The 18,904-nt window shown below is 31.5% G+C and overlaps 1 protein-coding gene across 7 annotated transcripts in view; it reads right to left on the bottom strand.

Moving 5' to 3' along the window:
* LOC105232119 (high affinity cGMP-specific 3',5'-cyclic phosphodiesterase 9A) overlaps nucleotides 1–18,904 on the bottom strand; it is a 194,434-nt gene that overhangs the window by 49,231 nt on the left and 126,299 nt on the right. For all 7 annotated transcript variants that reach the window (XM_011213727.4, XM_049454463.1, XM_049454462.1 and 4 more), the window contains one exon: nucleotides 11,979–12,304. In XM_011213727.4, the coding sequence (XP_011212029.2) occupies nucleotides 11,979–12,304 (326 nt within the window). The remainder of the gene's footprint in view (nucleotides 1–11,978; nucleotides 12,305–18,904) is intronic.

Genomic DNA, 18,904 nt, shown 5'->3' with positions numbered 1-18,904 from the left:
ATTCTCTAAATACTTTTGTATATTGCTAACGAGTTAAGAATTCTTATCCTAATCAAAATCTGAGTCTGTTCCAGCTACGTAGAAATGTTCGTCTTGTAAACGATAAAACTATTGCCTTAATGTGTGCAGCAAGAGCAGAGTAGGACCGAAATATTGAGCTATAAAATGTACAGAATGCAAGTAGAGACATTTGCATTTTAATGCACACATATACAAGTATATATGTATGCATATATGGTTATGTATGTGCGCCAGCAAGTGGGTGCACTCAATTGTGCATACAAAAATGCTGTCAATACGATTAAATGCATGGCCACCAGTGCTGCCACTGTTGCCAGCCATCTTCGGTTATGCAACCGGTAACGCAGCAACGAAATATTTGCACTTACAGCTGCGAGCATTGAAATAGTAGTGGGTGTTAGAGCTTTACATATCTGTGAGTTATGTAACATGCCAAACAATTTTAACATCCATTGAAATGGGAAAGTGGATCATATTTACCAGGCTATGTTTACCACTAAAAATATTTAGATTTGAATATGTCCAAGATATGTTTATTTACAAAGATGTATTTATGTATGAAAATTTTGGAGAGCAGTAAAATAGTAGTAAAGTACTAAAAAATTTTTTTTAAAAATACTGAAGGATTTTTGCAAGTTTCGTCTATAGGAGATCTTAGTACTTGGTAGCATGGCCATGATTTTTGATAACAGCAATAAATCGCTTCTTCAGAGAATCTACGAGACTGTGGCATCTTTTCAGTGGTATGCTCTGCCATGATTGCTGCACTGCGGTCCACAATTCGTTGTTGTTTTTGTGTTTATCCTTCCACACGGCTTTCTTGACATCTGCCCAACGGTTTTCAATAGGATTGAGGCCAGGGGATTGAGCTGGCCTATCCATGACCTCAACTCCATTGACCCGAAACCACTATTTTGCCACCCTACTGGTCTGCTTCGGACCATTATCCTGCTGAAATATCCTTTTCAGCGGCATGTTTTCTTCAACAAATAGTATCATAATAATATACTGCATTATATCCACTATAAGTATCGGATATTATGCCAGTAATCTTGTAAATTGGGACTACACAAAAAAATTTGGCCAGTAAGATAAACAGCCCAAACCATGATATTCAAACCGCTATGCTTCAAAGTTTTTGTGCTGAATCTGGGGTCGTACTCTGTATTAGGGGAGCGTCTTAGACACTGACAGGACCCTTTACCGCCGTATAGAACAACTTTCGACACGTCTGTCCACAAGATGCTGCGCCATTTCTCAAGCGGCCAATTCAGGTGTCCTTTGGCGAATTTAAGACGTCTTGCTACATGATTTTTTTTTAATAACGGTACTTTTCGAGGACTGCGGACATATAAATTATGTTCATGTGGAAGTCTTCTCACTGTATGAACACCGCAGGCCAGGTTAAGTTCATTCCGAATCTCCATAGCTGACATTCTAGGTCGAGTCTTGGCACATCTTACAACTATTTGTGTAAAATTCTCAGAAAGAATCCGTCTTGCGCCGCTTTTTTCGTATTTTATTTATAAATAATTGCATTGCGAATCGTTGTGGCTTAACACCCTACAAGGCTTTCCACTCCCTTGTAGGATTTACCGTTGTTTATGACAGATTGAATCCATTCTCGTTTTTCTTCACTACAGGGCTTCCCCCGGCCCAATAAAAGGGACAAAGTGATATTTGTTTTGCTTTTTGCATTGAATAATATATAAAAGATTAGGAAACTTACTTTTTGTGTGATAAAATTAAATTTTTTTAGTAAAAATTATCTGTTTGTAATCAGCTCACCGTTCACTACTATTCTATTGCTCGCTCATAAAAACAGATATCCCAATAAAATTGGCTCTAAAAAAGTAACGGTAAGTGTTGCACACTTATTGTTGTGAATAACAGGACCGTTATACTTCAGAGAATATAACTAAAATAATGATCGAAGGCAATATCATAAAATAAACAAAATTTAAAGCAAAACTCTCTTGGCCAATAGGCACTACTATTTCAATGCTCGCAACTGTATATATGCACATATATTGCATAGATATATGCAGTTATGCACTCAATCCTGTTTTGCATTTTTCTATGATTTTTTTCGCAATTTTGTTGTTGTGCTCAGCTTTAGTGATCAACCACAATACCACGCCATTGCTTTAGGGTCATGTTGGTATTACATAAAATATTTGTGTTATTTATTTCCACTTTATTAAATGGTATTTTATATTGGCATGCGCTGGGTGCATAACATGGTTGGTTAATATGCACATGCACATGCATGTATGATGCATATGTAATGTGTTTGTGAACGTGGAACATATGTATACATGTCTAGTATAAATAGAAAATAGCTGCGAGGCAATTGCACGGGAGAGCATAAGTGCCTTGTGCTCATACAGTGATGTGCATACGCTCACACAAATATTTTATATGAAAACAATAATTTAAAGGTAGCTGCAAAGCAAAATGCATAAATTACTCACAAACACACGAAAAATCCACATATATATGCATGGGTCATGTTTCAAATTCCTAATTGCAGTTCAAAACTAACTCTATTTAGTATGGTGTTAAATAATAATATCGATATGAGTTAAAGTAATGCTAGTGATATTGGTATTGGTAATTACAATGGACTGTAATTACCAATGACAAAAATATAGAATATTACGGCAAAACCAAGTGTAATTCCAAGTAATTAGAGTAATGACAAAGTATAATGCTGAAAACTGTAATGGTAATAGTCTAACATTATTGGTAATGGTACTGAAAAGAAGAATGCTTGTTGCTAATAGTTCAATAAAAGCAGTAGTTTAGCTAAATGTATTGATAATATTGAAGCCAGGGCGAACGATGCTCACAAATGTAATGGTAATGCAAATATAAGTAGCAATAATTCTTTTCAGAACATGAGTAAAGCCAGCAGTAGTGAAAAATGTAATGCTAATGCTAAAGGAAGAGATAATACAGAATACAGATAATACAGAAGAATAATACAGATGTAATTGAAAAGGCCAAGCGTTTTTCATACTAGTAGTAAATGCAATTGTATTGGTAAATGTAATGGTAATGCTAAAGGCAGAAGTAATGATGCTGACAGATTTAATGGTCATTGAGAAAATAATACTTGATTTAAGAGTATAACTAAAGCAAGTAATATTGGTAAATATATAATACTAAGGTAGGAGATAATGATGATAATGATACTAACAGATGTAATGGTAAAGGTAGTATAATAATTGTTTTAGGAATATAACTAAAGCATGTAGTATTGGTAATGAAAAAGATAATACTTGATTTAAGGATATAACTAAAGCGTGTAGTATTGGTTAATGTAATTGTAATGCTAAAGTCAAAAATAATATAACTAAAACATGTCGTATTTGTAAATGTAATGCTAACGATGAAGTAAGAATAATTCATACCAAGAATAGTAATTGAAAGAGGAATACCCGTTTTAGTATATCAGTAAAGCCAATAGTATTGGTAAATGTAATGCTAATGCTAAAGTCAGAGATAATGATACTGACAGATGTAGGACGACAGGTAATGGTAATAGTAATTGAAAGGGTAATACTTTATTTCAAAATATAAATAAAGCATGTAGTATTGCTAAATGTAATGCTAATGTTAAAGTAAGAGGTTTTAATGTTAGTAAATGTAATGGTAATGGTAATTGAAAGAGCAATACTAGTTTTTGGTACAAAAATAAAGCTGGTACTACTGGTATAGTAATTCTAATGCTAAAGTAAGCGGAAATGAGACTGGCAAATATGAACCTAATGATAGTTAAAATAGGATAACTCTTTTTAAGATATTAGTACAGTCAGTAATGCCCGTAAATGTAATGATAATATTAAAAAAGAGATAAGCATACTGACAAATGTAACTGCTTTCAAAATATACATAAGTAAAGGCCAGTAGTAATGGTAAATGTAATAATGCTATTGTACGAAGATTATACTAGCAAATGTAATCGTAATGGTTCTGGCATTCGACAGAATATGTATAGAAATATTCATAATATGAATTTTAAAATTTTATATTTTTAAGTTTAAAAATGAAGTTTGCTCAGAATCAAAAAGAAATTAATAAAAAAATATACATATATTTATTAAACATAGGAAAAATTATTGAGATTTTATTGCACATATTTAGATGTTTAATTTACTTCTTGGCATTGCCAACACACCGAAAAATAAAATTATAGCGCAAATAATTGATTTATAATACTTTTCTCAGACGTCAGCAGACGAAAATTTTAAGGCAATCAAATAATAATCGAAAGCATTACAAATCCACTGGGTAATTATGGTTTCCTCAGCTGATATTTTACTATTTTGGCAAGTAAAAGCTTATATAATATAAAAATTTAATATGTAAACTATAATTTATTTCTTTATTAACAACTGTGGATATTTATTTGCTTGCAGCCATAGTAAATCAATCATGCATTTCGCGCTGCCAAACCGCCGTTATACTAAATTAGCTATAATGCCTTGCTGTTTGTGTTTCCACAGCAGTATTTAAACTTCAAAGATTTCCTTTTTTTATTGGAATTTTTTTCTTTTTCTTGTTTTAGAATTTCTGTTTTTTTTTTATTTTTTCGGGAGTTTTATTTCTATTTGTATTTTTTTATTTAAAATTTTAAAAAAAATTTTTTTTTTATTTTTTTTTTAATTTTTTTACATTTTTTTAATTTTTTTACATTTTTTTAATTTTTTTACATATTTTTAATTTACATTTCATTCATTTATTTTACATTTATTTAATTTTTTAAATTTTTTTTTGAATTTCTTTTTAAATTTTTTCTATTTTTTTTACATTTTTCTAATTTTTTACAAATTTTTTTTTGTATTTTTTTTGTATTTTAATTGTATTTTTTTGTATTTCTATTTTTTTGAATTTTATTTCTTTCAGCATTTTTCTTTTTGTTAATTCAGAGCCAGCTAAAACCACTAAATGACTATTGCCTGTACTGCTGTTTTTGTTGTTGTTTCTGTAGCTGATATGCCAAAATGAAATACTTAAGCAGGAAATAGAACACTTCACAATTAGAGCAACAAACTCACGAAGGTTTCGCTTGTGGTTTGCTGCTAGCCGCTTTACTAGGCACTTATGCGTGTGTGTGTGTGTGGCTTGGCATACTTTAAGGCGCTAAACAGCAAGCAACTACAAGATTTCTACAATATTTCATGCAATGCCTCTCAAGCAAATGCAGTCACGGGCATAAGATGAGAACGAGAAGCTATAACGGTAGCGCACAAGCAAGTCATTTTTATGCAGGCAGTATGGTGTGTGTGTATATGTGCAACAGCATGCGCTGAGCACGTTGTAAGACATTGTTGCCAATGAAACTGGGTTAAAAACTGCGACTAGGTGCTTAAACGTTGCACTCAGCTCGTTAAGCACCGTCAGCCAGCTGTGGCGCTTGACGCAAACCAACATAGCTTATATACATATTTACATACATATTTGTATACATATGTGTGTGTGGCTTGGCTTGCATGGATTTTTTCCTACACTTACAGACAGTCAAACAAGCATAGCTTTTCATGTTTACTTAATGATTTACTCAGCTGCCTTCTAGCGGCTATTGTTGTAATTTTTGTTGTTGTTGTTGTACAAGTATGTAATGCAAGTAAACGTTATAATCAGAAAAGCAAATAAAACTTGTAAATATACTGGCTGACAGTGAAGGAAATGGAGGAAATCAAAAAGCACAACACTTGCATGTGTGTGTGTGGGTGTGTGAGAGAGAGTTTGCACACATATACACTTATAAGCATATACAAATTCGCTGTTTAAACAGTGTAGCTTGGCAATAAAACCACATCAAACACCAAAGCAAAAATAATATTATTAACGAAAATAAAAATAAAAAACCGCAAAAAAAATGTAAAAAAAATTTAAAAAAATACATAACTTGGTTGAGGCAAAAATTTTAAATTGTAAACGGCAACTCAAATAATAAAAAAAAAAATTGATAAAATTTTAAGCAGCTGAGTCACGCAAAATAAGCAATACGCTGTGCGTCATTAGCAATAATAAAAATTCAAATTTCATAGCAGCAGTGTGTGCGCTTTCAGTGAACACGTGCGCCCGACCGACGTGGCGTATGAGTGACGCATGACATTTTTTCGCAATTGTATATAAATAAAGTGTGGAAAAACCCTTTGTGTCAAAAGAAAGCTTTGAGTCATGCCACTGGTTACCATTTGTGGGGTTTTTACTTAGCGCAGAACAGTTTAGGAAGCAAATATGCGGATAACAGTGCGTATGAGTGACATGACTTATGTACACATCGTCACCTAAAATGCAAAATAACGTAACTTCACTTTTCATAAGTTTACAGGCGAAGATAAAATATAGCATAATAAGAACCACTTATTTTGAAACAAAATTTGAGTTTTGGTTATATATTGGTTATATCTGATGTATGTTTTTGGCTTTCAGCGAAATTTTCCAATCTTAAATAGCTTTCCAAATATATTTTTGGGCTTAACTGTAATATTTTTCAGTTTCGTTGCCTTGAACAATAATCCATGCCAAATTTCATGATGATATCTCGTCAAAAGCAAAGGTTTTCCATACAAGGTCTGGATTTTGATCAATCAGTTTGTATGGCAGCTATATGCTATACCAGTCCGATTTGAATAATTTCTTCGTAAATTGTACTGTTGCATTGAACAATAATCCGCGCCAAATCACATTAAGATATCTCGTCAAATAAAAAAGTTTTCCAAACAAGGACTTGATTCTGATCGTTCAGCTTGTATGACAGTTATTTGTCATAAAGGCCCAATATCGGTGATTCCGACAAATAAGCAGCTTCTTAGAGCGAAAAGGACATGTGCAAAATCTCAAATCGATACCTCAGAAACTAAGGGACTAGTTGGCATATTTACAAACTGACGCATATGGTTGAGTCGACTGAGCTCATTATGATAATCATACATATGTATATATGTATATGTATATATTAACACTCCAGTGCTCGCGCCCCTTTTTGTGCCGTTAGTAGTCGCGCGTACTACATGTGTAGAACATTTTAGACATAAGGGTTTGAAACGAAATATTTGTAAATAAAAAAATTTGTTTTAATAATAATAAGTAACAGTTTATTATAAAACCAAATCAACCAAAAAATATTCATTTTAAACATATTAGGAACTTAAAATCAGACTTCTTGCGAATAGTTATTCGTAAAACGTAAAAGTATATACACAAGTGGTCTACTATTGTAGTACGCGCGACTACTGGAGTGTTAAAAGAACAGAAATATTATTATTTTATGCTTATACCCAGAATAAATTGTGAATATTAGGTCGTTTTTGAGCGCTTTAGTCTGACTTTCCGCATTTAAACTAGTAGCGCCTGTGTTTAGACTATGATTTTTATAGATTATGCAAGTTGTTGAAAAGTATAAGTATATGCAAGTATATATTTTAATTTTAATGCTTATTAAATGACTATAAAATTTGCTAAAATTGTGTGCGCCTGGATATATACTTCAATAACTTAGCTTTGACATAGTCATAATGGTCATACAGTGCGTATGAGCAACATGTAGACACAATATGAGTCGAAACCAAATTTCAAGCTTTATTATGAAGCTAAAAGTCATATTAAATATCCAACGTCTGTTGATGGGCTTCACTATCTCAGCATCCATAAAGCTACCATGGTGCTACAGTGCGTATGAGTAACATTTAGGAGCAGTATAGGCAAAATACTAAAAAAAAATCTAACAAATTATCTTTAAACTGAAAAGTTGTTAGCATTTGATATGAAAGTGATAAATATTCCAAATCCGTGTCAAATCAATATTCACAAATTTTCTATGAATATTTAATGAAAGGAAAGTGTAAGTGAAAATATGTCAGTTTATAAATGAAAAGGCATAAATATAGCAACAAAAGCTCACGCTAGCGCTAGAAATAGCCACCAGAGAGTATTTAACATTAAAATGATAAATATTTACTAACATTGATCCATTGGCGAACTGCAGCTAAACTGCGACCTTAATGCTCATATACGGTCACCCACATATCCTTGCGCCTACTTTGCGCACCACTTTTCCAACGACAAGAAGTTTTAAAACTTTTAGCCACGCTTAACCTTATGCACGGCGTTCGCAATTCGTCTGCTCAAAAAGCGCACAAAATTATACATTTTTCATGAGCCAAACTCGGGTGGGGAATACAGCGCTGTAGACGGTCGGTGCTCGCGTGAGTACGTGTGTGTGTGCGCATATTTGCTTGTGTACGAACGTTCGCTCGCTTGAGTCGCATGAAATTTTAATATGACACGCTGGCGAAAAACAAAATACACAAACAAAAAAAAACACAAAATAAAATGAAAAGCAAAGTAAACAAGCGCGCTGAAGGCAGAAAAAAACAACAAAATAAAATTGAGATAAAAACAAAATGGCTGGAAATAAAAAACGAAAATAACCGAAAATTTGGTAAACCTATTTTACACTATGTGCTTTGCAGCTTTTCGCCGCATGTTTGCGCTGTATGCAGTGGAAATAAATAAATGAATTTACAATTTTTACTACGCCAAGCAGATATAGTTGTACATTTCTTATATTTTTTGCCGCCGCAAGCATTCAGCTACTGCCAACTGGCTGTGGCCAATGCCATTTTGGGGTCTTTTGGAGGGTGTTGGCTGCCTTCGGAGGAGAGTGATCCTGCCAGCCGCAAGAAGAAGCTGCTCGCGCTTTGCAAAGCATTTTTATGACAAGCGAATACCAAAAAGAACAAAAAATAAAATACAGTTATCTTCGGCGGCACCAAAGTTATAATACATTTCACAGGTGTCCTTTATATAGCATAAAAAGCTTTAAAAAGATTTTCATCTTGGTTTTAATCGCTCAGTTTGTATGGCAGCAATATGCTGTGGTAGTCAGATCGAGACAATTTCGGCAGAGACTGTACCGTTAACTTGGATAATATTCAGTGCTAAGTTTCGTGTAGATATCTAGTCAAATAAAAAAGTTTTCCATACAAACTCTGGATTTTGATTAATCAGTTTGTATGGCAGCTATATGCTATTAAGAACCGATTTGAAAAATTTATTCGGGTATTATTTAGTTGCTTCTGACAATAATCCGTGCAAAATTTCATGAAGATAGCTCGTGAAATAAAAAAGTTCTCCGTATAAGGTGTTGATTTTGATTAATCAGTTTGTATGGCAGCTATATGCTATAGTGTTCCGATCAGAACAATTCGAGCGGAGATTGTACCACTGACTTGGAGAATATACCATGCCAAATTAGACGTAGATATCTCGTCAAATGAAAAAGTTTTCCATACAAGGACTTTATTCCGATCGTTCAGTTTGTATGGCAGCTATATGCTATAGTGGTTCGATCGGAACAATTTCTTTGGAAATTATAGCGATGTCTTGGAAAATAGTCCGTGCCAAATTTCATTAAGATATCTCGTCAAATAAAAAAGTTTTCCATACAAGGACTTTATTCCGATCGTTCAGCTTGTATGGCAGCTATTCGAGTTCATAAAAGTCCGACATCGGCGCTTCCGACAAATGAGCAGCTTGTTACGAAGATTACAAAATTGCAGATCGATATCTCATGAACTGCAGGACTAGTTCACAAAAATACAGACAGACGGAGAGACGTATATTCTCTTGTTTTCCTTTGCCCAAACTAAGCCCAGTGCAAGAGAGATAAAACAGTTGACCAATTCAATTTATGAATTCAGTTACAAATAGTCTCTATTAGCCGGCGAGTGAGGAATTGGTGATATCCTGTTGCTCCAAAGCCTCACCAACGCTACATTCATATATTTACTATGGCAACAACACATTAAATTCCGCAACCGGAAACCAAAAAAGTACAACAAATGACCTCAAAGCAATAACATACGTGCCATGAAATAATAAGAAGTAAATAACCGATCAGCAGTTTGTTGTATTTCAGCAACAATATGCTCCTCCTTTCACTTTATTTCGCATAAATTATAGCAACAACAACGAAGTAGTACGTGAAGCACGCCTTGCGCAGAAATTTTTGGCTTCCTGCGAATATAAGGCAGATAGCAATCAATTTCATTTTCGCATTTGATTATTGGCATTGGCGAAGGACTCACTGTTTGGCGTTGTTGTTTGTGTTATTGTTGACGTTTCTCTGCTTAATTTTTTTCTTTTATTTGCCTTGCGCCAGTTCGGGTCACAAGTAAAGTTGCGACGGTTTGACAAAATCGACAGGCGTGTAAGCAGGGCTGACAAACAGTCGGTTCAAATTGTATGCGTACAAGCCAAAATGAAATTGACAAATCGGCTCAGGAGGTAAAGTGTGTTTTACAAGTGTGTCGCGAAAGTTTATGCGAAGACAAACACGCACACACACACATACATACATACATTTAAGTAGATACTTCAATACTTGCAATACTTTTATTGTTGAAGATTACTTTGCTTATTTACAACTGCCTTCTTTGCTGTTAATTATTTCAGGCAATAATATTGTTTGCGCTAAGTTGGGAAGTTATTTAGGAGCGCTGTAACTGTATTTGATAAAAAGTTAGATTGGAAGTTAATAAAGGAAAAGTGATATTGCCAATGCGATACACAATTCTAAGAAGTTCAAATGAATAGCGAAAGGAGTGACGAAGCTAACGAAGCTAACGACGCTATAAATGCAAATTAATTGAGAAAATATTTATTATAACATTTTTTTTTTATCAAAAAGCGTTGCCACCTATTTTAAATTTACAAAATCATTATCACAAAAGTACAAACAATTTAAAAATTTTAGTTACAGAAAATCAAGAAATTGTAAATAAAAATTGATGAAGGTTGCCATATTTTCGAAAATAGAAATGAATAAGTGAGTTCAACAGTAAATATGTATATCAGAAAATATATCAGAAATTTGTTTTTTAGTACCCAAATCATGCAATCTACATCTTTCTTTTTATTAAAAAGTGTTGCCACCTATTTTCAATTTTTAAAGCAGCTCTCAAAACATAGTAAAACCACATATAATAGCAGCAGTTGAAGAAACTCAAAAATTTTAAAGATAAAAATATATAATTTTAGTAAAGGTTGCCACATTTTCAAAAATGGAAATAAATAAATAAACTATGAAATACTATGTTTATAGAAATATTAAGTTCAATGGCAAATTTAATAGAAAAAGCTTTTTAATACTCTAATCATCAAATCTACAATGATTCTTAAAAAAAGTGTTGCCACTTATTTTCGGAATTTTAAAATCGTTAACACAAAAGTACTAAAAAGGTGCAACAGCAGCAGTTAAAGAAAGTTCGAAGAAAAAAAAATTATGTATATTTTAGGTAAAGGTTGCCACACTTTCAAAAAAAAGAAATGACAATTTCAATCGCAATTATAATAGAAAAAAGCTTTTTAATACTCAAATCATCAAATCTACAATGATTCTTAAAAAAAGGGTTGCCACTTATTTTCAGAAGTATAAAATCATTAACACAAAAGTACTAAAAGGTTGCAACCGCACCAATTAAAGAAAGTTTGAGGAAAAAATTTATATTTTCAGTAAAGGTTGCCACAGTTTCAAAACTAAATTAAATAAAGTAAGTATGTTATGAAATATATAAAAATATTACCTTCTCTAGAAAATAAGTAGGGTAAGCGTTTTTTATACTGACTTCATTACACATACAATGCTGCAAATATATTTTTACAAGTGTTGCCACCTGACAAAACCTTTGATTTTAGCTTAAAATTTGTTTAGTGAAAAATAAAATTAAATTTTTTCCCTCAAAACAACTGCAGTTTAATTAAGCCCGGAATAAATGATGGAGAAAGTATAGATAATATCGTTGGAAAAAATATTTGTTATGATTTTTGGGGTTTCGGTAGATTTTTTTTTTTGGCAAAAATTAGGAAAAAAAGTCTTTTTTTTCTAGCTAAAAAGTATACTTTACTACTTAAGTTTATTCAATAAAACTTTCACTTACCATTTGCGCCACACAGAAGCAATGCCGGAAATTGTGAAATGGCACCTCGTTGTAATGCTTGTAGACCTCATAGAGCCACTCACGCAACGTCTCAATCGGTATATTGAATTTATCTATGAAGCCCAGTTCGAGGAACATCGTTTGCATTAAATGTATGACATCGGCATCGCCCCACTCATACGAATCGAATGCGGGCAGCCGCAGTGCTGCCTTCACCTCATCCGAGAAGTTGGTATCACAAATTTCCAGGAAACGTTTTTTCACCTCCTGATGCTTTGGTAGACTGCTTTTGCGATGTGGCGGACCCATGGGACGTTTGGAGAGGCCTACAACGAAAGCAAAGGGAGAAGGTTAGTATGTGTGCATAGTTTGGCATGTTGAGTTAAGGCCAGAGTTTAACGGCGAAAAATTTATGTAAATAAATAAAATAAAAATTTAGCAAAGTCTGTAATGAAATATTGCAAGTCAGAAAAGTAAAATTTGCCAGCATAATGGAAAAAAATTGCAAAAATCATAAACAGGAAACACAATTTGTGAGCAAATGCCGGCTTGGCACGCTGCCTAGCTGTCCGGCTGATTAATGGCGCGTTGGTTGCCCTCGGTTTGCAACAAAAAGTTGTAAAACAAAAATAAAATATGGAAATAAATAAATAAAAATAACTGAAAATAAAAAATGCATAAAAAGTAAAATCACACACAAACAAACGAGGCCAGCAAAAAAGGCGCGCATAAAAAGGCAGACGCCGTCGGTGCAATTGACAAAGTGCCAACAATACCGGAAGTAGCATATGCTGCTATTAGTGGTGACAGCAAGGCCGGAAATTTAATTTAAATGTACCATAATGCATAGCGGATTCGAAGTCATAATATGTAGAGAAAAAAGGTGAGCGCAAAAAAGAGAGCACTCTAAAAAGCGTAATCGCTCAGGTGCGATTAGTTGGTGGACGAAAGGTATGGAAAAAACTGAGATAACGAAATCCTAACATATCGAAAATTATTTTTAATACTCGAAACAATATTCTTTTTTTTTTTCAAAGTGTTGCCACCTATTTACGCCTCTACTGCAAAACAATTAGCCATACCTGAGACTCTTGGTTAAGCCACACCCACCACTTCTAAGAATTTCGAAAACGTTTACGATACCCCCACCTCAAGGTACTAAAAACTGTTTCTCTTAAGAAATATCGAAGTAGATTAGAGAAAACTTTGTTAAGACATGAAAAACCCCCTCAACAAGAAAGCTTCAACTTAACAGGTGAGTTTTGTAAACCCACACTCCTGTCTGATTTATTTAGTGTGCTTGGTGCTCATTAAGTGGCATTATAAATTTTAAAAGGTTAAGCGCATGCATGTATGCTAATTTTTTATTAAAGGTATGCACATACAGTCTGGAAGCTAAGTTCGCAATTGCAAACTACTACAAGTTTTGTAAGCGATGTCCTAAGCTTGTGTAATAAAGCTACTTAATATGGATTTGTATGGGTGTGTATATGTGTGTGGGTGTCTATTTTTGCAAATTTGTATATACACAAGTACATACATATGTGCATTTGTATGTGTATGGCATGTGTACGTATGGTATTTATGTATGTGTGTGGGTGTATACACCCGCTAATAGCACTGGTTACTGCGCGTATTGTTGTTGCTGCTGTTGTTGTTGTTGAGCGTGTTGCAGATTTCAAAGATTAAGCTTATTGCTGCTAATTGAAGAACTAAAAGCTTTATAAGCAGCTTAAATGGCACAAAAGCAGGAAACAAGGATGCTTGTATCTATCTATTTTTATTATAAATCTAAAAAGTAGTTTTTTTATGAAAAAGAACACACCTAATGTTCGTTTTTTGGCGTTGCAAATTATATAATAATTATGTTTATAATAATTGATCACATTCTTTGTATTTTATTTTAAATTTCTTTGACATTTTAATTTTTTTTTAATTTTTCTTGATTTTTTTTTTTTAAATTTTTTTATAATTGTTTTTGTAATTGTTTTTTTAATTTCAAACATATTTTTTTAATTTATGCAAACTTTTTTGAAATTTTTTTTGGTATTTTTTCTTTAAATTTTCACAACTTTAAATTTTTTTAATTTGTGTAATTATGCAAATGTTAATTTTTTTGTATTTCATTTTCAATTCCACATTTTGGATTTTTTAATTTTTTTTTTAACTTTTTTCTTAATTTTTTTAAATTTTTTTTTTTATTTTTTTATTAATTTTTTTTTAATTTTTTTTTAATTCTTTTTTTAATTTTTTTATTTTAATTTTTTTCTTATTTTTTTTTTATTTTTTTTCTTATTTTTTTTTTATTTTTTTTCTTAATTTTTTTTTTTAATTTTTTTTTAATTTGGTTTTTTTAACTTTTTTCTTAATTTTTTTTAAATTTTTTTCTTAATTTTTTTATATTTAAACATGTTTATTTCGTAATTATTGTAATTATGCTAATGTTATTTTTTTTTGTAGTTTTTTGTTAATTTTTTGGATATTTTTTGTTTTTTTTTTATACCTTTATTGTATATACATAGTTCACATTGAATAAAGAATATATGGAGCTTATAAAGTGAATGCTAACTTAGAAAAGTGGCTGGGCTGTATATGTGTGCATATTATGAATGTATGTGTTGGAAAAATCTTAAGAAAAAAAATGAAAATCTTGAAGAAACGACAACAACAAATAAAACCACCAACCTACACAAATAAAAGCGCATCACGTGCAATATCAAACTTCCAGCAACTGTTGTACGTGGCGTATGAGTGATGTGTGTGCGCGCCAAGTACGCATCTTGAGCCATTTTTCATTGGCAGCTGGCGACAAACGAAATGCAACTGTCAAAGTGGCACAAAAGCCGTACAACAAAATTTAAACTAGAAGCACACATACATACATACATACAAAAATACGAAAATGTCACTTTATAAAATAAAGAAATAAATAAATCTTTTATAAAAGTTATAAGCTCTGTAGATTGCTTGCAGCTGAAAAGTATGCTACAAAAACTATTTCTTTGCGAAATGCAATGATAATTGACAACTCCACAAGCTTTGCAATGACAGCTAGCAGGCAAGTGGAAAATGATTTTTAAAATACAAACTTTGTTGCACAGTGTAAGATACTAACGGAAATTGGCATTTCATCGATCAAAAAGTTTGCACAGCTTGCTGCCATGTATACAAACTCTTGCGTTTTGTTTGCATACAATTTGTTAGATTTCTTTGCACTAACTGCTTCACGCAGGTGTGCACGGCGCCTGCAGTTATGCTAGGTAAAAGGATTATATATACAAATATATAAAAAATATGCAAACGTATATACATACATTTGGTAGTCTCTCACGTTATCTTGCCTTTTTCTTAGGCAAAGTCATCAATAAATTTGAAAGTTTGCGCAATTCGCAAAATAGGCGCCTGCAAGTATGCTAAAATCATATCAAAAGCAGTTCAGTTGCGCTTTCATTTTATTTTATTCATTTGTAAACTATTTTGTTTGCAATTTAAAGTACTTCTAAAGGTCATAACTGGTATGCGCCTTGAGAAAGTAAATATTTTCATGAAACATTTTTTCTTTATTTTTTCGAGCATATTTAATAATAAATAAGAATTGCAAGTAAAATAAAAAAAAAATCTTGTAAAGAAAAAATTTTAAACAAAAAAAAAAATTAAAAAATATTTCCCATGCAAATCAAAAAGAATTCTGTTCAGAAAATAAAAATTAGGATGAATCACAAAACTTTACATATGTAAAGCTTATAAACAGAAAAATAATTATCTGCACAAATTTGCAAATTTTTACACTTATTTTTTTAAATATTTTTTACATATTTTCCGTACAACTCATAATCTCATCAAATGAAAAAAAAATCGCTCCAACAGGCAAAAACGTAGCATACAACCAGCAGTCATGGTTAAGCAATTTAAATTAGCTATTTATTTAGATTAAAAAATTCCTGTTGTGCCAACAAGATGCCATTCCAAACCACTGAGCAACGACTGATTTACAAAGCAGCGGCGACGCAACAACAAGAAGCCAACATAATTTATTTTTTTACATTCATTGCCACCGCAAAAACCATTGCATACTTTTGGCAATAAAATCCAGCGCACAATTTGTTTATTGAAATTCCGCGCAGCTGATGTTGGCTGAAACAAAGCGGAGCGCAGCATACGAAAGCAACAAAAACACAGAAGAAGTTAGAAATAAAAAAATAAAAAAAAATAAAAAAAAATAAAAAAAATAAAAAAAAAGTAAAAAAATATAAAAATAAAAAAAAAAAATAAAAAAAAAACAATTGTTCTACACAAACGACACGCAATGAAAAACGTCACGCCAGTGCGTGCGCAGGCAAGTATGCAACAACGCAAAAAGCGCGTAACGGCCAATGGTGCAAGGAAATGCAAGCGCAGCTTTCGCTGTGTGTTCGTGGGCGAGCGTGACGCAAATTGTGTCACATCTCTAAGGAATTTCCAGCTTTTAGCGTTGCGCAAACATGCATCGGCTATAAATGAACTCGAACAGCAATAACAAAAGTCGTTGGCATTGTTAGCTTTGGCATTAGCTGCGCTGGTGCAGTCATTTGCCGCCATTGTTGTTGTTGTTTTTCCTTTCGTTTTTCCCCCGCCATTTTTCTTGCTCTTCGCGCTTATTGCAGTGAATTTGCTTGGACTACGGTTGACAGCATGCAATGCCAACCGCTGATAAGGATAATTGCTACGTGTTGGCATGTGAGCGCTGCCACCTGCTAGTTAAAGGATATATGGCTCGTTTATGTGTGGGTGGTATAAAATTGCTGAAAGTTTTTTTTTATGACTTTAGGGGCAAACATGCAGTTTTTGTTATTAAAGCGCACAAATACGAAAATAACCTTCTCAAATTGGCTCATTTGCTGGGGTAAAATTTATTTCTTTGCAGATAAAAATATTTCTTCAAATTTAATTAAAAGTTTAATGAATTTTTTTGAAAGGTTTTCATATTGTTAGAAATGAAATAAATAATAAATTAAGGAAGCTTCACTTTAATTTGATTACTCAGCATAAGATTGCGGTTATTAAATAACTCAGTAAAAATTTATTTTTTAGAGAAGATATGTATGGGTAAGAAAGTTATCAAGTTTATTAATTAAAAAATTAAAAAAAAAAAATAATTAAAATTTAAAAAATTAAATAAAAATTATAATAAAAAAAAATTGTTTAAAAAAATAATAAAAAAAAAAATATTAAAAAAATAATTTAAAAAAAAAATAATTAAAAAAAAATAAAATAATTAAAAAAAGAAAACAAAATTAATGTTTAGAAAAATAAAGAAAATTTAGAAAATTACAAGTTAATTGAGATTAATTAATAAAACAAAAAAAAATTAAAAAATAATTAATAAAAATTAAAAAAAAATTAAAAAAATATAAAAAATAATTTTAAAAAAATGAATGTTAAAAAAATAAAAAAAAAACAAAAGAAACCGAATTAGACATAATTTGAAAAAAAAGGAAAATAAAACTAAAAAAATTTAACTTCAAAACATATCAGTGATACTAGGACCACTGAACAGAGTAATCAATCTTAGTGAAACTTTCCATAAAGAGAACGAAAAAATAATTATATCAAGTATATTGAGAGATTTAAATAAGTTACTACCTCGAGAGAAAGAAGAATAAAAGAACAAAATTCTGCTTCTTCAAACTGCGCTTTATAAAATCGTTGGCCGTAAAAAATATCTAAATGGTTTGAAGCAACGGAGTTTGATTTTTAGTAAAACTTTTTTTCCAAATAAAAAAAAAACATTTTCTACAAGAAAAAATAAAAATAAATTAAAAAAAATTGTTTAAACTTCCCCGCTGCGAAAGATTTAACAGAAAATTCATTTTGAATGCAAAAAAACAAAAGCTTTTAAATCAATTTTGTTTAATGATTACAAAATAAACAATGCATATTCACAAGCCTATTGAAACTCGAAAGTTTGTAAACAGTGCGAATTATTGCCATATAGGAAACTACTCACATGCTATAAGTACCGCTTATGCACAAGATATGTATGTCTGACTGAAAGTCTTTATTTACACAGCGATATATTATACGACAAACAACAACACACTTCAACTGCCTGCCAGCCTAACAACATTTATCGCCTACTGCCGCAATTCCCTTTATTGATACCCATTATGGACTTGCTTTTATTGACAATGAAATTTATTTCACTTAACACACTTAACAATTGACTTATTTTCGTTAATATTAATATACCCAATTAACTGCTAATTATCACTGGAACGGCGGCGAAGGCGGCGACAATGTCTGCTGATTGGAGAGAAGGCGGTGGGTGATAGATAACAGAGAAAAAGTGTCAGCAGAAAATTACAACACAAATAAAACAGCGAAAACAATAAAAATAATAAAAATAATGTACAGCAAGAGAATAACAACAAAAAAATTACAACAAAAAATACAACAACAAAAATAGGAAAAATAAAACCATATGAATATAATAGCAAAAAATTAAAAACTAAAAAAAAAATACAACAAATGAAAAAAGAAATACAAAAAGGACGAATAATATTTAGAAGAAAAGTACAACAACAAAATATGAAAAACTGTTAAAAATTACAACAACAAATTAAAAAAAAATACAAAAGCGAAGAAAAATATTTGGAATAAAATTACAACACAAAACGAAAAACTAGTAAAAATTACAACAACTTAAAAATTACAACAACAAATTTAAAAAAAAATCAAAAGCGAAGAAAATATTTGAAAGAAAATTACAACAACAAAAAATTAAAAATAGAAACAAATTAAAAAAGCAAATGAAAGAAGAAACATGAACAGAAAATTACAACAACAAAAAAAGGGGGGACAAATAAAACATTTTACACAGCAAAAGTTTGAAAACTAAAAAGATTACAACAAATTTAAAAAAATACAAAAGTGAGGAAGAACATTTT

This window comes from Bactrocera dorsalis, chromosome 4 (assembly GCF_023373825.1).
Source record: "Bactrocera dorsalis isolate Fly_Bdor chromosome 4, ASM2337382v1, whole genome shotgun sequence".
In the NCBI taxonomy this organism is placed as follows: Eukaryota; Metazoa; Arthropoda; class Insecta; order Diptera; family Tephritidae; genus Bactrocera; species Bactrocera dorsalis.
This window is presented reverse-complemented; position numbering and strand designations above follow the sequence as displayed.